The sequence below is a fragment of the Cryptotermes secundus genome, unplaced genomic scaffold (assembly GCF_002891405.2).
Source record: "Cryptotermes secundus unplaced genomic scaffold, Csec_1.0 scaffold925, whole genome shotgun sequence".
NCBI classification, from domain to species: Eukaryota; Metazoa; Arthropoda; class Insecta; order Blattodea; family Kalotermitidae; genus Cryptotermes; species Cryptotermes secundus.
This window is the reverse complement of record NW_019733333.1, coordinates 332,591-353,317: the sequence shown is the minus strand read 5'-3', so window position 1 is coordinate 353,317 and position 20,727 is coordinate 332,591. Positions and strand designations below refer to the sequence as shown.

Sequence of the window (20,727 nt, the reverse complement as noted above, 5' to 3'; positions counted from 1 at the left end):
TGGGACTAATTACAGGACACTTGTCACCTTAAATGACACCTCTTCAAACTGGGACTAAGTAATAGTCCAACTTGTGAGAGGTGTCAAGAAGAAAATGAAACAGCCACACATATCCTGTGCGAGTGTGAGGCCTTAGCTTATTTAAGATTACGTCACTTGGGTCAATATTTTATGGAACCAAGTGACTATTTTGATGTCCCCACGTACAAAATCCTGCGCAGGATTGCTGAGGGGATAGTCACAAGGGGAAGCACAATAGATCACTGTGGTCACAGTGCAATGGCATTTAAGGCCCACCCCTTATACATTCATTCATTCATTCATTTTTAATTTGGGAAACAAAGTGAAATCACAGGGGGCTAAGTTTGGTGAGTAGGGAGGATGGAGAATGATAACCATGTTGTTGTTAGTCACAAACTCTGTGGTTTTCAGGGATGTGTGGGTAGTTGCACTGTCATGATGGAGCCATCTGTGGTTGCACCAAAGTTCCAGTCTTTTTCGTTGCACATTTTCTCTCAAACATCTCACAATGTCACAGGAAAAGTCTGAACTGACCACAGTGTTACGAGGAACAAATTCATGGTGAATAATCCCGTTCATGTGAAGAAAAATACAAGGGTTGGGTGAAAAGTAGTGGCAACAATGCTGTAAGATGAAAGATGTGCGTCAGGTGGCACTAGTGCTGTCTGTAGCTGATAGCAGAAGTTCAGTTGAAGTAGTGCAGTGAGTGGCTCTGGTTGTGTTTCATTGAGTTGCATTGTGCATCATCTTGAAGTGCAGGAGCCCAGTTCAAGCGCCCTAAGAACATGTTTATGAAATAAGAACAATGCTCCTGGATAAAAATTGAAGCTGCACAAGGTTGTAGTGCACAAAACTGTTATCAGGGACTGCAAGAAACATGTGGTGATGCTGCTTTGCCATATCACACAGTGGCATGATGGGTGAAATTGTTCTGTGAAAAAACGGATGCTATTCAGGACAACCCCATGCTGACAACCACACAATTCAGCTTCTTGCTTTTTTGCTGGATGTCGAGCGTCGATGGGCTGCATGGGAGTTAGCTGCTGAGGAAGGCATATGTCATAAAACCATGCTCCACATTCTGCACGATATTCTTGGATATCACATATAATGGCAATGTTATGTAATTTCACAGGACTTGTTGGACTGGTACCAGAAGAAAGGTGACGATTTCCTTGGAAGGATCGTCACTCTGGACGAAACTTGGGCTCGCTCATACGAACCACACTTGAAGCAACAATCAAATGAACTGAAGCATCCTGGCTCTCCTTGTCCAAAGAAAGTGCGCCCTAAACAGAGTAATGTGAAGTAATGTTCATTGTGGCATATGACACTGATGGAGTGATACTGCACCACACTGTACCTCAATGACAGTAAACGCTGTCTACTACTGCAATTTCCTGTGTAATCATCTTCGTCCAGCACTCAGGGGAAAGCAACGACACTTGTTGGCAATGAACCATCACCCGTCATGACAATGCAAGGGCTCATAGTACTGACGATGTCAAGGATCTCCTTCGCCGATGGCAATGGGAGATACTGCAACATCGCCATACTCACCCGATATGAGTCCATGCAATTACGATATCTTTGCCAAAATGAAAGAACCATTGCAAGGGTTATGTTACAACACAAGAGAGGAGATTATTCGTGCTGTAGGGCGGTCACTGCTGGACATCAACAGAAGTGGACGCACTGATGTACATTGCCTTCCACAAATTTGGCAGAAGGTGGTACATATGGGGGGCGATTATATTGAAGGAATGTAAGTGTATTTGCCTCAGGTAACTAAGTCATTTCAGAACTATAGAGGCGTTGCCACTACTTTTTATCCAACCTATGTAATTATCACGCTCCCTGTTGAACTCTTGACCTGCAGCACCTTTTTTTGCTCCTGGTGAGTGTGGGCTCTTCCACTGCGACAATTGTTGCTTTCTTTCTGGATCATAACTGTAAATCCAACTTTCGTAACCCATTATGATCCCAGAGATAAAAGCTGGGTCCTTTTTAGTCTTCTCTTGTAGCTCTGGACACACGTTTACACACTACTGCTTTTGATCATTTGTCAAGAGTTGGGGAACAAACTTGGCAGCAGTGAGGTGCATGTTCTAATGTTCTATTAAGATCTCCTGGCAAACTCCATAACTGATCACATCGGTGTCTGCGAGCCCATGGATTGTTCAGTAGCAGTTTTTGTAAATGAGTTCTCAAATTGTTTTCAACATTTTCTATCATTTTGCCAGTGCTTGGTTGCCCTGAATGCTAGTCATCTTCAACTGGTACTTGACTGGCCTTGAACCCTGAATGCCATTCTGAAACCGCTGTCCGGCTTAAAGAAAGTTCTCCAAAAGCCTCATGAAGCATTTCAAGGCTTTTGGTAGTGGATTTACTGAGCTTCACACAAAACTTGATGTGGCCATGTTGCACAGTTTCGCCATCCATCACAGAAAAAACAAAACACAAAGTCGAAGAAGCACTTGCCTAAAAACAACGCATGTTCACAGCGCAGTGTCACGTGGCAGATTGATGTAATAGGCTTCTGGAAGTGTGACCTTGGTCTCCCCTTTCATCTTCTTTCACAGAGGCATTTACAACAATAACAGTCCAGGAACTTTCCAATAGCACTTAGTGACATACAAAACATTCTGTAGCCTGAAGTGCTCTTAATGTGTCCAATTTTGTGAGTTTCTGTGCAAATTCATCATCTAATCATATCCAAATGCATGAGCGTTAACTACACAATCCAACTATGCCTATAAAGAACTTACGTAAAGATAATGATTTATTTGGAGGCTGATCTAGTCGTCCATCAACACCTCGACTCCTGAATGAACCAGGACGCTTCCAGGTTGGAAGGTTTATGTCTTCAGTCTCACCTGGTGTTTTCGATGGTGAGTTAGGAGTCTGAAAAATGTAACCGAGAAAAGAAAGTAATCAAAAATATATCATTTCCTTTCCCAAGCGAATATCTACATTAAAAAAGCTGCTTCTGAGAATATCTAAATTGGGTAAAATATAATTACACGAGGACAACAGAATTAAATTCTCTTAATGCAACATGCAAATATGAAAGAAATAAGGACAACATTATAAATTATGGGAACTGTCTGAAATATGAAACAACACTGGAAATTCAGAATTTGAGGTTCTCATAGCGGTCATTATGGAGAGTACTATCTTTGATATAAGGCCATGTAGTCTGTCAAAAGTCAACCAACATATGAATCGTTACTTTCATTCCAGTGACATCATTACAAGCTATATTGATTTAGAAATTTACCTACTCCACATATTTTAATTACTTACTGCATTAGGAACTGTTTTGCTGACTTCTGGAACAGTGGGTATTTTTGAAGGCTCATCCTTATTTGCCCGGTTCTTCTTCTCTGTAAATAAAGATACACACATTATACAATGCAACATGCCAAATCAATATGAAGATCTATATAACATTTAAAAAAGATGGGAAAATATGCAACCAATGTTCACATACCTACAATTTGTCCTAAATGACATATTAAGGCATGAGGACACTTAAATACAATACTGCAACTAAACCACCTACATGCACATGAGCACCCATAAATGCAGGAATGTGTGTACACACACACACATACTGTCACATGTTAGTGACTAGACAATGTGTTGGGATTCATAACTGGATTTAGTGGAATATTATAAATTACAACTATAAGTAATTATAACACTTTCGCCTATTCATGCACTCAGCTTCTTCCTACAGCACATATTAAGACTTCTCAGTTTTTCTTCACTAGCTGCTGCTAGCTTACAGCTCCCAGTAACGTAGATTCTTCAGCTTGGGGTTTTGCCCTAACTGACTGACAACTGTCTCACAACTAACTGCTCCAACTATTTATTCTGAACTTATTCCTGGCTTTGGTGGATGTAGCTGTGACCCCCTGAGGGCACTGTTACGGGTAGTAATGATGCTGTCCTCAGTGAGGTTGGCTGAACTATGGCTGCGTATCTGGTGGGGGCGTAACCCAGACCAGGGGGATGCGTCGGAACACAGCCTTGGGACACCTCCTCATGGTCCCGCTGGGCAACGGCAGTCTTGGGGTCTGGACTATTATGACTACTGGGACCGATGGCTAAGATCCCATAAAGGGCAACAGCGTGTTTATGACTGGAGCCTCCCACACGGTGGCACAATGACTCTTGGGTATCACTATGGTCTACCCAGGATGAATGCAGGAGAGCACTCATGTGGGGGTAGCTATGGCTACTTGAGTTGTCTTCGAGTACCGATAAGGTGCTGAAAGCCTTTGGGCCAAACACTCTAAAATGGTTTGACCAACCCACGTGGAGGGGAGGGAATGGGGGGGCTTAAGGGCTGATAACCGTTATGCTATCCCCAGGGGCAACTTTCTCATGCAGGTCTCCTGGTCTCAACCTCATGATTAGCTGGAATTGCACTCCCATTAATCATCCCCTTAACTCCCCCAAGTGATTTCTTTGGGTCCTGGAGACTTGTGAGGAATCTACCTATAACAGGACCAACCACCTAAGCCAAGGTGTGAGGCATCATGCCGAGGGCCGCATGGCACCGGGGTGGTACTTTAGCCGGTGTCGTGAATGATCCCCTTGGGGCATCACGCAGCACCCCGTTGTATTTATGCCTTCCACCCATATGGGGCTCTGCCAAAAGATTGAAGGAAATGTTGAAGTTAAACAGGAACCAGCTACGATGGGTGGTTGGACTACTTAAAGGACACTGTCACCTTAAAGGACACCTCTTCATACAGGGACTATTATTATTATTATTATTATTATTAGAGGGGGTGGGCTTCCCCATGCACTTAGACCAGTTATTGGTCCATTGTGCGTCCCCCTTTAATTTCTACAGTCGCCATACCCTACCAGTACTGGTGTGTGCTATCAGCCCCGTTCAGCCAACAAGGTTGGCCATTGGTACCTGATATTTCCCCCATCTACCAGAGGCATTGGAAACTACTTGGGCGGGAAATTGTTGCCCAATTTTGCTCAGAGGTCTCCTAGAGACATGAGGATCTTTTACATGCTGTAAATCTACGACGCGGGACCCATGGCTTAAAGTCCCTCCCGGAGGACTTGTTCCTTGAATTTTTCCGCCCTTAAAAATTCCACAACCTCGCTGAGTTTGAACCCGTGTACCTTCAGTCATGAGGTGGGAACGTTACCCCTAGACTATGGAGACTGCTTAAACTGGGACTAAGTAATAGTCCCACTTGTAAAAAGAGGTGTCAAGAAGAAAATGAAACAGTAACACATATCCTGTGTGAATGTGAGGCTCTAGTTTATTTAAGATTATGTCACTTGGGTCAATACTTTATGCAACCAAGTGACTATTTCAACGTCCCCACGTACAAAATCCTGTGCTTCAAATGAACCACAGAACTGCTGAAGGGATAATCAAAAGGGGAAGCACAACAGATCACGGTAGGTCGCGGAGCAAGGGCTGAGAAGGCCCACCCTTTATTTATACATTCATTCATTCATTCATACTCCTGGCATCACTAGCCATCAATGACTACTCACTGGCTACCAACTACTGCTAAGTGCAACTGCCGACGGCAATTTGCTACATAGCTTTAGGTCAGACTAAATAGAAAACACTGTTCTCAACAGTTGAATGCATATCGGTTTCCATGAAACGCATTTATTTGCCGTTACCATCCCTAATGTCATTTTCTCCATTTGATTACTGTTACTGCAGCTTGGGCCCCAATATTCTCCTTAGCACTTTGTTCTTAAACATGTGCAATCTCTAATGGACAAGTATAAAATACAGCAAAAGTTGGCAGCACTGTGGGCACTTTTTGGTGGAAGACCAGTAAATCATATCAGTGCATCACTTGGTCTCTTACTGTGTGGCTGTATTCTAGGTTTAAATGCTATAAGTCTCACTGATGTTGAAAAGGTGTTTATGGTCAAATATTATTTTCATTCATATGAAAACTGTCCCACAAATGGGAGATTGTAAAAGTTGCTGATTCTCTACCAAAGTGCACTGTGTTGTGAATAAAAGAGCTAAGGGAGCCTGGATCCATTCTAACACAGCACAATAGTCACAGTGGAAGGAAACAAACCTCCACTGACGAGCATATGGATGAAGTGCTTGACAAAAATCTTGCAATCCCTGAAATAGAAGTCAGACTTGTATTGTGAAGGAACTTGGAATGAAGGGGACATCTATACAGTGACCCGTTTCACATGACATTACTCAACTCAGGTAGAACATATAAGATTTTAAGACCAATAAAATGAATCAAAATGCAGGGAATATTTGAAAATCTATAGAGGTAATACATAAAATGGCTTCAGCTTTAAGGACACACTGAGCAAATGTTGTGGACAGAGAGAATAATGTACTTTATTCTGCGACACAATGTTTGATCTTCCTTTTGGCTGGGAGCCGAAGTTACATACAGTAAAACTTGGTTATAGCAACATCGGTTTCTGCGACACCTTGTCTATTGCGTCAAATATTCAATGGTATGAACTAATTCCTCACAAAGCAACTGTTTTCATACCTTGCTTAGTATGACATGCACAAATGCATCAACCTCGCATGTAACGTCATTTTCATTCCTGAATTTCTCTGATATCGTGGGAAAGTTTGATGTGCCTGCCCACCCTCACTTTCTCTACTTGCTGACGTGACTGTCCTGGAAGAATACGACCGCGGGCTGCAAGAGGAGCGTGGGTTTTATGCGAAAACAAGGGTGTGGGGGTGGGACTGCGTGAATAGTGCAAGAGGATGCGGCAGGTTGTTAACTGCATTCCTTTCCTAGAATCTCGTCTAACAGGACCTCACATTGTCTACTTACCCTATAGTGTTCCTGCCTAAACCCAGAGAAGTGCAGTAGCGAAAACATGGCAATGAAAAGGAAAGTTTTAAGCATTGAAGAGAAAGTTAAAGTGATTCGTGAAATAGAAAATGGAAGGAAAAAAGCTGATGTATTACACATTTGGGCAATTCCACGTTAATGGTACGTTAGTCTGTACTTAACTACATATTTCACTAAAAAATGCAACATTTTAACTTGGTTTTTGGTAGATTTTTACGTGACTGACATAAGGCTACTGTGGAGGTGCCCATTTCGGTTACAACGACATTCGTTTATAACGACACTATTTTTAGGTCCCTTTGATGATGTTATAACCAAGTTCTACTGTATTAATATTACAGGAGACAACATAACTATATTGATTTATTTGATGTTAATTAATGTAAATCTTAAATTCTACTTCTATACTGTATAATGAGTGGGATTTCATTGTCTACATGCAAATATCAGGCTCAAAACGACAACTAAGAGCTCATATTAACTTCATTTGCATGAGCTAAAATATTACACGAAATTGGGTTTTGTTTCATACACCAGAGTTCTGATGATATCATTATCATCGCTACTAAGCTGTTAAAACAAAACACAACTAACAGCAGCGGGCAAAACTAGTGACTTAAACTTCATTTCATTATGCATGATTTACAACTTTTCAGTTAACAATGAAAGCAAGAAAATCACAATGTCATTCATAAATGATGGCCTATCAAAATGTTCTGAGACTGACATACTTATTCAATGTCCATGAACAGCAGATGAAGTTCAGCACTCGCAGCCTCACACATGCAATTCTATTATAATATCTGCATGTTACATCACAGACTGAAATTGCTGATGATAAAGAACTTGCACATAAAAATTTCTCTCTCTTGAGATTTTGGAAACAAACTCATTAGTGATTAAGTGCTATGGCATGCAACATCATTCTGATGGTTTCTTAAAACCTGAGAACGCCCAAACGACAAATGAGGACGATGGAGGAGGGTGGCCACCCATCCACACAAAGAATTATGCACCAACTAACATATGAGACCTGGTTTCTGATAATCATCTTGTCACAATTCATGAGGTTGCTAATGAAGTCAGGTTGTGTCAGTCTAAACTAACTTGTGATCTGAGTCAGCAAAATTTGTCCCATAATTACTGCCTGAAGATCACAAGCAGGACCACTGACTGTGTGTTTCAATGTCTATGCTCACGCTGCAGAAGATCACAAAATGAAACATCAATAATCAGAGCAGAAGAGTCATGATTCAGTGTCCCTTAGAAAACATGGAAGGTGTGGCGTCATGTCAGCATTTTTATCGCAACGGCCTAGTTCACAATGAGAACCTTCCTGTTACTCAACCTACGAATCACAGTTTTGAGAGGTTCTACTGTGTTTGCATAATTTGGCTAGAAGGAACAGTTAAGAAATATAGGAAAATGTCACCTGTCTCCTTCATTATGATAACACATAAAACACAATCTTCCTGTTATGTCACATTCTCCCCACTCTCCTGGCTTTGTCTCTTGTGATTTCTTTCTTTTTCCTATACTTAAAGTTCAACTGCAAAGAAGAAACTTCAATATGAGGAATGCTATTCAAACCACGCTGACGAATCTGACACAGCCAATCCAAAATAATAATAAAATTCAAGACATCCTTCCAGAAGTGGCAGAATCCATACAATTAGACTACTAAGTCACAAGAAGACATGAAGGGGATAAATTCCAAAAGAATGGAAAAATTCATATTATGCATTATCACTGGCAGTGGTGGTAATGACACCATCCTCGGTGAGGTTGGCCAAGCCATGGCTGTGTCTTTGGTAGGGACGTACCATGGACCAGGGATGCGTTGGGACACCTCCTCATGGTCCCGCTGGGCAATGACAGTCTTGGGGGGTCTGGATCAGTAGCTCATAAGCTACCCCCGGGGGCGATTTTCTCATGTAAGGTGCCCTGGTCACAACCTCATGACTTTAAACTAGTGTCGCATTCCCATTAATCATCTGGGATATCCTTCTCCTCCCAAACAGGCACTCTGGGTCCTGGAGGCTTGTGAAGGTTTCATTCAACAGGACCAGACCATCTAAGAGCATCGTGCTGAGGGCTGCATGGCACTGGGGTGGAAATTAGCCAGTATCTTGAATGATCCCCTCGGGGCACCAGACAGCACCCCATTGTATTTATGCCTTTCACCCACATGGGGTGCTGCAGGTGGCAACCTTTTAAACCCCCAAAACTTGTGGGAACAAAATGAAAGGAACCAAAAACAAAACTGGTTGTAAGGACCTTAAACTGAAGAGGGACCCCCCCTCCAAGGGGATCCCTACGAGAAATGCTTCAGCAGGGGGCTGGCAGCTCTTGTGAACCATTAAGGGACCCAGGTACAGCCAGCGAACCTGGTGTTGTATTTTCAGCCAAAGGCAGGGACAAACCAGTGGTTCAGACCCTTCCTGAGGCAAAACCAAAAATTCTATTGGGAGTCAGTAGTACTGACATAAGACTGCAGGGGGCTAGTACCTATAGCATACCTACAGTAGGAGAAGGATTGGGACACCTAGTCTCTGGAGTAGGTGGACCCCATCTAGTGAAAAAAACCTTGTCTGGATGCACCAGATGGAAGTTGAAAAAGGCAAGAGCTGGGGCAAGCACAGCAGGAACTGGGGGCAGTCAGCAACCAGGAAATGCAGGCTCTTCCAAGCAGGGAGAAACCCCTACCAGTACCTTTAAGAGGTCAAGGTCAGAGGGCAGTACCCCTACAGAAATGGCCATAACTCCGAAAAGGCCCAAGGACTCTAAGAGACCAGGGACTTACAAGGAGGCACTGGCCAACATAAAGGTAGCTATCTTCAAGGAAACTTATCCCGAGGACAAGCTTACTGAAGATGACCAGAATTTAATTCTGGAAGCACTGGGAGAGGTGTTACGTAGGACTCCAAAGGGAAAACTACCACACCTGAAATCCTACAGACGAGTGGGAGGTGCACTTGCTTATGCATGTGCTGACCATCAATCTGGTCAATGGCTCACCAAAGCCACTGATAACCACAGGCTGGAATCAGGGGCCAGGCTGAAGGCTACCGATGCCAAGAACCTGCCCAAGCCTGTTAAAGTGGCTCTCGGGATTAGGGACAAAGTTGCCCAGAATCAGGAAGTGCTGCTGAAATGGATTGCAGACCTCAATCCAGGACTTCATACAGAGAACTGCAGGGTACGAGATAAGCAATCTGAGTCGAAAGGACAAAGGTTTATTTTATTCACAGACCGGGACTCCCATACTATTATACAGAGGACCGGTTACAAAATATTCAGAGGACTCTCACAGGGGACTGTAAAGGTGCTCACTGATCCTGAGGATCAGCACCAGGTAGAACCTGTGTCAGATACAGCATCGTCCAACTTGGCCTCTGAGGGGGAAGAGGATGATGTATCCACTCCCTCAGTTGACCAGAAGAGAATGTCTGATGAGGAGGAGACAATCCCTCCTCTTGTCAACCCGACCTTAGCAGAACAGGGACCTCCTTCGGAAGAAACCAGGTCTGGTAAAGTAAAAGGGACTGTGGAAAAAGGTATTTAGCAGGACACCTTTCCCAGCATTACAGAATGAACACACAGCATACATACATACACATGACAATTACACATACAATATGATTAATTCAGATTAATCTACACCACAGCAAGGCTGCTACGGCAATTTTATGTTGACAACTTGCTGAAGCAAAAGTAGATGTAGCTATTATTCAGGAACCTTGTATATATATGGGCCAAATAAGATGCTTAACAAATTCAGGGGGAACAATCTACTCTGTGGCACCTGAAGAAAATGTGAGATTATGCATATACGATGGTGTACCCAAAAGAAACCGAACTAATTTTTTTGTGGGCAGAGCTTTTGTAGTACCGCGTTTTGCCGCTACGAGCGCATAGAGCTAACATTCCTGAGTCAATAAGCCGACTACCGTTGCTTCAGAAGGTAAGGACTAGTTTCGGCAGAGTTTATAGTGACAATTGTTTCGTGTGATCGTCATTTTTGCAATGGCTGATTTTCGTGAATAGCGTGTGGCGGTGAAATTCTGCTTTTTGCTCGGGAAAGTGGAACAGAAACCCTTGAAATGTTAAAAACGGTGTACAAGAACGATGCTATGGGGAAAAACTCAAGTGTTTGAGTGGTTTTCCCGTTTCAAAAATGGTGAAATGTCAATTGATGACAAACCTCGTTCTGGTCGTCCTTCCACGGCCCGAACACATGAAAATGTTGAAAAAATTCTTGAAATCATCAAGGAAGATCGACGACGGACCATTGAAGAAATTGTGGAGCTGTCGGGGGTGACTTGGAGCTCAGTTCAGCGAATTTTGACAGAAGATTTGGGAATGAAAAGGGTGGCTGCGAAATTCGTGCCACGACTGCTGACTGCTGAACAAAAACAAGGTCGCGTGGAAGCATGCTGTGCTTTGAAAGAAGAGTCCCGAAATGATCAAAACTTTTTTTTGTTTCCTCAAATGAAAAGAGACATGAAAGGAAAGCGTTTTGCTGATGTTGCTGAGGTGAAGGAAAAAACGACGGAGGCGCTGTCAAGCATCTCAAAAGACGAATTTAGACAATGTTTTAAAAATTGAATAAAAGACTAGACAAGTGAATTAGTGTAAGTGGTGAGTACTTTGAAGGGGATTGAAGGTTTGTGCTTAAAATTTGAATAAATAAGTTTAAAAACAATAAGTTCGGTTTCTTTTGGGTACCCCCTCGTATGTTAATAATCATATTAATGATTTATCCTTGCTTGAGTTCTGTTCCAGAGACACAACAACGGCGAGGATGACATATGCATTGGAAGGAGGCTGTGAGGAACTCATCGTCACTTCAGCCTACCTTCCATATGACTCGGATGAACCACCACCTTCCAAAGAAGTGAGGGACATTGGTGAATACTGCCATCTTAAGAAAAAGCAGCTCTTTACTGGGTGTGATGCCAATGCGCACCACATACTCTGGGGAAGCACCGACATCAACCCAAGAGGAGAATGCCTCATGGAATATTTGGCAAGTTCGAACCTTAATATTCTAAACCAAGGTAATGAATCTACCTTTGTGGTTTGCAACAGGCAGGAGGTTATGGACTTGATACTAAGGAAAATAAAACAGGAAACCTGATCAGTAATTGGCATGTATCTGATGAGCCGTCCCTATCGGATCACAGATATATATGCTTTAAAATAAGCAACATTACAGTAGATCATGCTACTTATAGGAATTCTATTATCCCGTCCTTTAATAGGAATTGCCCAGCTAGGACCACTTGCAAACCAAGGAGAGTGCCTTGGTGGAATAAACAGCTGAGTGGGCTTAGAACCAAAATGAGAAGGCTGTTTAATACAGCTAAAAGAACAGGGCAGTGGGACACCTACAAGGAAGCCCTTACCTGTTACAACAAAGAAATAAGGAAAGCCAGCGATCCTCATGGAGAAGGCATTACCAGGAGATCAATGATGCACCAGGCGACCAACAAGGTCAGCAAGATTAAGCTGCCTAACGGGCAGTATACCCAAACAGGAAGGGAGACACTGAATGAATTATTCATGGTTCACTTTCCTGATTCAAAACTGATTGATAATTCGGACGATGGATTGGGGCAGCAAAACCTGGGCACTTGCCAAAGCAAGACGAACAGGATAGAGTGGAACATGGCCAAAGTCATAATTAACCAATCAAAAATGAGATGGGCACTGAATACAAGTACGTTTAGACCATTTAAGTCAGAGGGAACAGATGGAATTGTACTGGCACTTTTGCAGCATGGGGCAAAACTCTTAGTTCCACACCTATGGCGCATATACAGAGCCTGCATGGCATATGGTTTTATCCCCATGGCACGGAGGCAAGTTAAGGTGACATTTCTCCCAAAGCACGGGAAACTAGATTACACCGAGGCTAAGGCTTATCGTCCTATCAGCCTGTCGTCTTTTCTTTTGAAAACAATGTAGAAAATAGTAGATATGCATATCAGGGACAGGGTGTTGAGGACTCATCCTCTACACCGAAACCAGCATGCCTACCAAACAGGTAAATCTACTGAAAGTGCACTACATAATGTGGTAACACGCATAGAAAGTGTGACTGAACACAGGGATATTGCCTTATGAGCACTGCACTGCACTGGAGACACTCCTTGGACTCTCCCACTGCATACACAGTTGGAGGCAGAGGCCAAGGCAGGCATCTACTGTCTCCAGTGCAGTGATCAATGGAAACCTAAATCCGATAGTTTCGGATATGCAGACATCACTCAGGACATGAAAAAACAACCCATATTACAAATGGGGTCTGACAAAATGATACTGACATGTATATGAAAAACCCTTCACAGTCAGATTTCCTGACAGGAGTGAATGGGAAGACAGGTTTCAGCCCGGTAGAAAAGGGGGACTGATCTGGCACACAGATGGTTCCAAGATAAATAAGGGCACTGGAGCTGGTGTGTTCTGCTATGGCACGAAGCGGAAACTTAGTTTCAGCCTTGGGCAGTACACGACAGTATTCCAGGCAGAAGTATATGCCATTAAGGCATGTATAATGGAGAATCTAGATAGTAACTACAGAAATAGGAACATCTACATTCTATCTGACAGCCAAGCTGCACTTAAAGCCCTTGACAAACACCAGATCAACTCAAAATTGGTCTGGAATTGTCACGAAACTCTCATGGAACTGGCCAAACACAACAGGGTACAACTAATAAGGGTACCTGGGCACGAGGGTATTGCTGGAAACGAAATAGCAGACCAATTGGCCAAGACTGGAGCTGAACATCTGTTCATAGGATCTGAACCAGCCTGTGGCATCTCTATAGAAGTTGCCAGAAAGGCAATCAGGGATTGGACAAATATGAATCACAAGAAATACTGGGGATCCTTAACTGGACTCAGGCAAGCAAAGGGACTCATATGAGGACCCTCTACTAAACGAGCGAAGGAACTGTTGAAGTTAAACAGGAACCAGCTACAATGGGTGGTAGGATTACTTACAGGACACTCTCAGCTCAATGACACCTCTTCAAATTGGGACTCAGTAACAGTCCAACTTGTGAGAGGTGTCAAGAAGAAAATGAAACAGCCACACACATCCTGTGCGAATGTGAGGCTTTAGTTTGTTTAAGATTACACCACTTGCGTCAGTATTTTATGGAACCAAGTGACTATTTCGATGTCCCCACGTACAAGATCCTGCGCTTCATTCGAAGGGCAGGATTGTTGAGGGGATAATCAGAAGGAGAGGCACATTAGATCACTGTGGTCACGGTGCAAGGGCCAAGGAGGCCCACCCCTTATACATTGATTCATTCATTCATGCATTATCACTGCATCAGCCTCAAACATTTTTGTTTAAGAAATATCTGCTCTACCTTGAACTAATGCTTTAAATTTCATTTCTGTTGCCAAAGAGACTGAGAACTGATAATAACCAGACTCTATACCATGGGAGCTTTAACAGATTTCTGTATGAATATGTGTAACATCAATTCCTGCAACATTATTAGTGGACATTCAAACTGCAGGCAACCTCATGCCATTAACATACAACATTTATTTTGATTTATACTTACCATCCTTATCATCACTACTAAGAGTATCACTATCACTAGAGGTTTCTGAATCATCTGTGGATTCACTTGAGTCACTTGTAGATTCTTGAGTGTCTAAAGCAGCATGCAAGCAAGAGAACTATATGAAACCCTTGTTCCCATATAAAAAGAACCTAGTATTTCATGTCAATCATTGAAGCAGTTATGGTTACACATCTTTCTTGGAAATCTGGTGATTACACTTTCCTATAAGTTATCTTAAGCCCATCGAGATGTACTGAATACGCTTACACAACATTCAACATGTTCTCACTTAACTAATACTTACTGAAGTATCGACACTGGCATAATTCCAAATGATCTGGAAAAATAATGTATCTAAACAAGCAAATGTAACAGAAAGAAGCAAAGAACCTGTTTAATGACTTTAGGTTTAAAGTGTTATAAGCTGTAGTTTCAAACTGCAAAGAAAACTAGGCATAGTTGCTGTTCCACACCCATATTATTATACTGAAAAACTGAAAGCCAAAGCAACATATCACCAGTTATTGGCCAAGAAATCTAGTTGATCCAATGCAAACAGTCGTTAACAGGCTCTCCTTCAAAACATATAAAATCACAATTGTGGACCAAAAATGTGGGTACAAATTACTAAAACAGAAAATGAACACTGAAATTTTAAAGTTACTGAAGACAAATTCCAATGACCTTTAAAAACTATCACAGTAAATTTAAGATGGATCAATGAGACTACAGATTTTTATGTGAATTAAACAATTTCAAGACAGAAGCAAATAAATTAGAAACAATAAAAGATCACGCAACTTAACATTATCAATAACTAACCAAAACATGGAACAAGATTTTGAAATGGTGAGAAGCGGCGATACAATGACTGTCTGGGAAGCAAGGAACTGTGAGAGCCAACATCTGATCATGAAGAATGTCTGTGCCAAATGTTACTCAGAATCTAGAGGCAGGCAAACATACAGAGAAAAGAAATTTGCTCAGATTAACTATATATATGTATATATATATAATCAGTTGGATTATTTCTCAAACCATGGTGTTCCAAAAAGTTTGAGGACACATACCATACATTTAATTTTAACTTCTGTAATGCACACGTTTTAATGAGGTATACCAAAATATGCCTTTCAGGCATTCCTCAAAGAACGAACCAGATTACTGAAAACAAATGCATATATGTGAGAAAAGACATCATAATATCTACCCTCTTACCAACTTCAATTTCTGGAGGTGGTATACTGGCTTCTTTCTCTGACTCAGTTTCAATTTCCAGTTCTACTTTCTTCACTTTGTTGCTACCCTCTTCTGTTATACTTTGGTCAAGAAGCTGGCGCTCAGATGAAGTGTCCTTATTGATTAGGTTTGACTTGTCAGTCACAGACATTCTGGTTATTGAGGACCTACAAACCATAGTACCTGTCACAATTAATACATTAAGAATTGCATACATTTAAAGGGAAGAGGAATCACAAGTATAAACAAAATGTGAACCCAATAAAGCTAAACAGGGTCACCAAACAATGAGTTCAAAAAGTAATTACATTTGTGTTCGTAACTGATATATAAATTTCAAAATCAGCATATTAACTGGAATAAGAGTACAGCAAAAACCATTCCATGGTGTTCTGGAATATCACACTTTAAGCCAGTATATTTTAACGCAAAAGTTGTGCACTGCTAGGCAACGGCTGGTCACCACGTTTTGACCACCACTTGCGAACAGTCACTTAACAATAGAGAAATTCTGTGCCAAGGTTATATAAAGAGGACACCACCTGACTTAGTTGCCAGTTATGAGCTGGAGTCAGTAGTCAGAAGTCGAAGGGTCAAGTCTTGAGTTGCATTGTCACACACCATTAACCTTTAACGGCCGAATGTCACGTATACACGCCGCAAGCAGTAACCGGAGTTGGCCGAATGACCTGCGTCCACGTCACNGCAGGACACATGCTCTCTTTGGGAGTACTGACAGTTTGACCTTGGGTTTGAAACCAAAACAAACCTACTTGAGGTCATGTCAGGGGTTCATTCCTTAACTCTGAACAAAGAAATCGTTTATCACGGTACTGGTTTCGATACTCTACGTTTAGATGTGACTGCTTATGACCTGTTCAGCCAAATATGGCCCAGCTTTGTTTCGAGAACTGATGAGGAAATATTTATCGGTGCCTGCATATGAGTGCTCNATACTTACTTTGCATCACTATTTTGCGAATATTACCAACAGGTGAGAGTGTCGTTTTGTCAATCAACATAATTTATTTGATTTTGCTAGAAACCCCCCTCCCCCCAAGACGATTCTTCAATCGCACAACCCGAATATCACGGTCAGTGGCGTTTCTCGGGGGAGGGCCAAATTTATCAGGGGGCCCAACTGAGTCGACTGGAGGTGAAACATTCACAACACTGGCCAACCAAAGGGAAACTAAGATGTATTTGTTCTCAGAATAAGAAGCGCAGAAGTACGTAAAGTGTTACGTTGAGCTGTGTGGTTTCGGCTGCTTCGAGAATGTTGGACTGCTTTGACAAGTAGTACACGCGCATCGAGTGTGAGTTATCGTAAAGTGTGAAGTGACGCAGTTCAAACTCACGTACAGTCTGAACAAAATATTGTACGAGTATATAGTGTGATTATATTTACAATATCACCATGATTCAAAGCTGAAGAATAAACAACGGGTAAGTCCTTTGGAATTTCATGAAATATATAATAAAGATTATATTTTACAATTCATGACAAAATAATCACAGTTAATTTTCATTTGTAAAAATTGCTCTTCTGTGTACATGTAGAAAAATTTATTGTCTTTCAGGTTGTTTTTAGTTTTTATTTCTATGTTGCATAGAATGGAAAATATGGATTTTTTGTGACGGTTTGCAAATTTAATTAATCAGGGTGATTTAAATACTGGCCGCAGGGGGCTCCCAGCAATTTAAAAGTCCATACGTTAAAGGTTAACAAGCAACGATTACTGAAGACAGAAAAGACTCTGTGTTTGCTGCAGTGGTTAGGTGTATGCATTTGTAAAAGTGATATAATTATTTGTAGCTATGAGTTATTAGTGCTGAATATATCCAATCATCAATCTAGACCCTGCGTCTAGTCACTTATAAGTGACAATATATTATTGCATGTCCCAGAATTCATTTGTGATGAGTGTTCAAAGTCAGACTGTTTTTGTCATGTGTCCCTTTAATAATACAGAAGAGTACTAAACAAAGAATAGTAATTACAGCTTGCATGAAGACAGGAAAGACCAAAACTTATCAACTGATGCATGTTTCAGACATGTTCAGTGAAAAACTGCTGACAAAGGAGGAAAAAAGAAAACGTCTGTGGCTTCTGACTTGCTTGAATGTGCAGAAACCAGTGAAACCTTGAAACCTTCTTAGAATCTATTGTAACAAAAGATGGAGTATGTGTATGTGATTATGTTCCTGAAACTAAAGAGCAATTATCAAAATAAAACTGGCTGGGGTGGGTGCAGACAGGCATTTTTGACAGAAGAATGGCCCATAAGTTCAAGACAGTAAGAGGCATGTATGTTTACAAGTGATGTTATATATCCGTGATGTGGAGGAAACATGCAAACCAGGGGCATATGGCAGTCAGAACTGAAAAGTAGGCTACAAACGTGAGGGGCACACTGCCGAGAAAAACACCCTGGACAGACATACATTTATGAAAATGGACGACACCTGTGTGAGATGAAATAATATGCACCAAACTAACATGAGTATAACAGAAACTTTAAAGGATTTTATCTGGTATTACCTCAAAAAGAGGACTACAGCGTGTGATTTTAACATGAACTAAGACAGTGTAGCAGTTTTAACAGTTTAATAAAATATTTGTAACATACAAGACACCTGACGATGGCCGTTTGGGGCCGAAACATGTAGTGTCAAGGTGTATAATGTTAAACTAAACTGAGTGGTGAATGGAAGAGTGTTGCAATATTGACAGACGATAAATAATGGACGTTAAGTTGAACAATTGCAACGGGATGCTGAAATACAGAATTTCTGATCAGGCATACCATTTCCCATTTTTTATGACAGACAGGTTTATTTTCATGTTTCTGCTTGAGTCACCTAGTAACTTCTGAACAAAATGACAGATTTTCATTAAACATGGCCAGAACATCATCCCACATAAAAATTGATTCATGCAGAATTTGAAGGTAGGCCTATGTTCATGTTCCACACGATATTTCTCATGCCTAGCTACAATACATGCACCATTTATTATCATGAACTTTGTATTACTTATGAGCAATGAATTAGACTGTTGTCTAAAACATCTCTGAAGGTACATCACACCTTGAGTAAGCAACCTTACAGACAAAACTTCGGTCTATTCAGTGAGATCTCTAGTACGGTGTTTTAGTTTCTGCTGTGTGCTGAAAACAGAATCTAGTAATTCTGCAATAACGATGTAATAATCTACATCAATGAAGATTCAACAGAAGAAGAAATGTTTTAGACACATTATAAGTGGGACACACTCCTGCAAGGGCATCTGAATAAACAAAGATAGGCAAAGAATGATGTATCATTCTCATTGTCGTCACCATCATCATCGGCAAAACAAACCTTTCCGAGCCACAGCCTCTTCCATCTGGTTTTTACTTCTTTAGATTTTGAAACAATAATTGCTCTATACAGCAACGTCATCAGCCTTGCATTCAACCCCCAACCTGGAAGACCAGGTCTCTGTATTTATGTCCTCCAGTAACTGGGTGGCCCAGTTATACCCCCAGGCATAGGGTTCCTTTTCATTACCTTTCATGACTCACAGGGCTATAGTGGAGGTATTCTAACCCTGCCTCCATATAGGAAAATGATGCATCACTAAAGATAAAATATATTCAACAATATGGGAGTCCAGATCTTTAGTAAAACTCAGAAAGCAATTTGCGCTCTCCCATAGCCAGCACTACAATCTGGTGAAAAGGTAAGGCAAGGCATTTAGCAGGCCCGTCCATGTGTACTGTGCAGACTGATATCAGCATAATTTTTTAACTCTTGCTGTTGCCACTGGTACAATAAAGCTCAAATGTCTCTAAATGAGCATTATCAGGCTAACTAGTTCTAAGCACCACTTGCCTTACCTTCTCTTCACTGAATGAAGGCACTTGTTTCTCATTGCATGCAAGGCCATATCAGGGAATAAAAGTGTTTTGTAGGTGATGTACAAGAATTACAAACTTATTTTCAAGATTAATGAATGCAGTGGTGAAATTAAATGTAGCTTCACGCTATGGACCTGCCCTGAGGTCGACTCAGCCTCTAACAGAAATGACTACCAGGGATCTTCTTGGGAGTAAAGGGCAGCCGGAGTGTAAGGCTGACAACCTCATTGCCATCTGTGTGCTGGCTGTCTAGAAAATGCGGACGCTCTGACGTCTCACACCCCATGGGCCCCACGGCCTGTCACAGGAATAGCTTTTTATTTCTTTTACAATATGTTAATAAGCCTCACATACAGGAACAATATCAATATATTCCAATTTTACCGTGATATAAAACGACAGTAACAGAAAAGTTTCACGTAACAGGCTTTAGATGGACATAAAAACTAAACACTGGCGCTCAATTACAAGTCTAGAAAAATTATTACACTCTTTGGTTTGTCAACATGAAGTATCATAAATTTCACACCAAAGCAAAACTAACCGTTAAAACTATAATTGTAGAAATCTACAATCATATACGAGGGTAATTCCAAAAGTAAGGTCTCCTATGTTTGAAAATATAAAATAAACATTTATTTTCAATTTTGGATACATCAGTTGAATCTTGAACATGTACTCATTTCTCTACATAATCGCCATTTCGGTCGATGTATTTTTGTAGGCGCAGTGGCAGTTTTTGTATGCCCATGTCATACCAGTTCATCTCCATGCTGTTCACGAAACTTTGAACCTCAGCTTTCACCTCATCGTCGTTGTTGAAGCGCTTTCAAGACAAATGTTCTTTCAACTTTGGAAAGAGATGGTAGTCACTGGGCGCCAAGTCTGGACTATAGGGTGGATGGGTGATGTTCCATCCAAACTGTTGCAGTTGAGCGACAGTTTGTCGGGCAGCATGGGGGCGAGCGTTATCGTGGAGAATGCTTACGCCCTTGCTCAACATCCCTCTTCTCCGGTTCTGAATCGCCCGCCTGAGTTTTCTCAGTGTCTCACAATATCTCTCAGCGTTTAGTGTGGTCCCAGTTTCCATAAAGTCAACCAACAATACCCCGTTTCGATCCC

General features: G+C 41.5%; 1 protein-coding gene across 9 annotated transcripts in view; it reads right to left on the bottom strand.

The window, feature by feature from the left end:
* LOC111868082 (protein phosphatase 1 regulatory subunit 12A) overlaps positions 1–20,727 on the bottom strand; it is a 160,741-nt gene that overhangs the window by 101,628 nt on the left and 38,386 nt on the right. For 7 of the 9 annotated variants that reach the window (XM_023858461.2, XM_023858459.2, XM_023858465.2 and 4 more), the window contains exons 7-10: positions 15,683–15,870; positions 14,462–14,554; positions 3,328–3,407; positions 2,790–2,925 (exon numbers count right to left, since the gene is read on the bottom strand). In XM_023858461.2, coding sequence (XP_023714229.1) covers positions 2,790–2,925; positions 3,328–3,407; positions 14,462–14,554; positions 15,683–15,870 — 497 coding nt within the window. The remainder of the gene's footprint in view (positions 1–2,789; positions 2,926–3,327; positions 3,408–14,461; positions 14,555–15,682; positions 15,871–20,727) is intronic. The other 2 variants (XM_023858460.2, XM_023858462.2) reach the window with 2 other exon arrangements.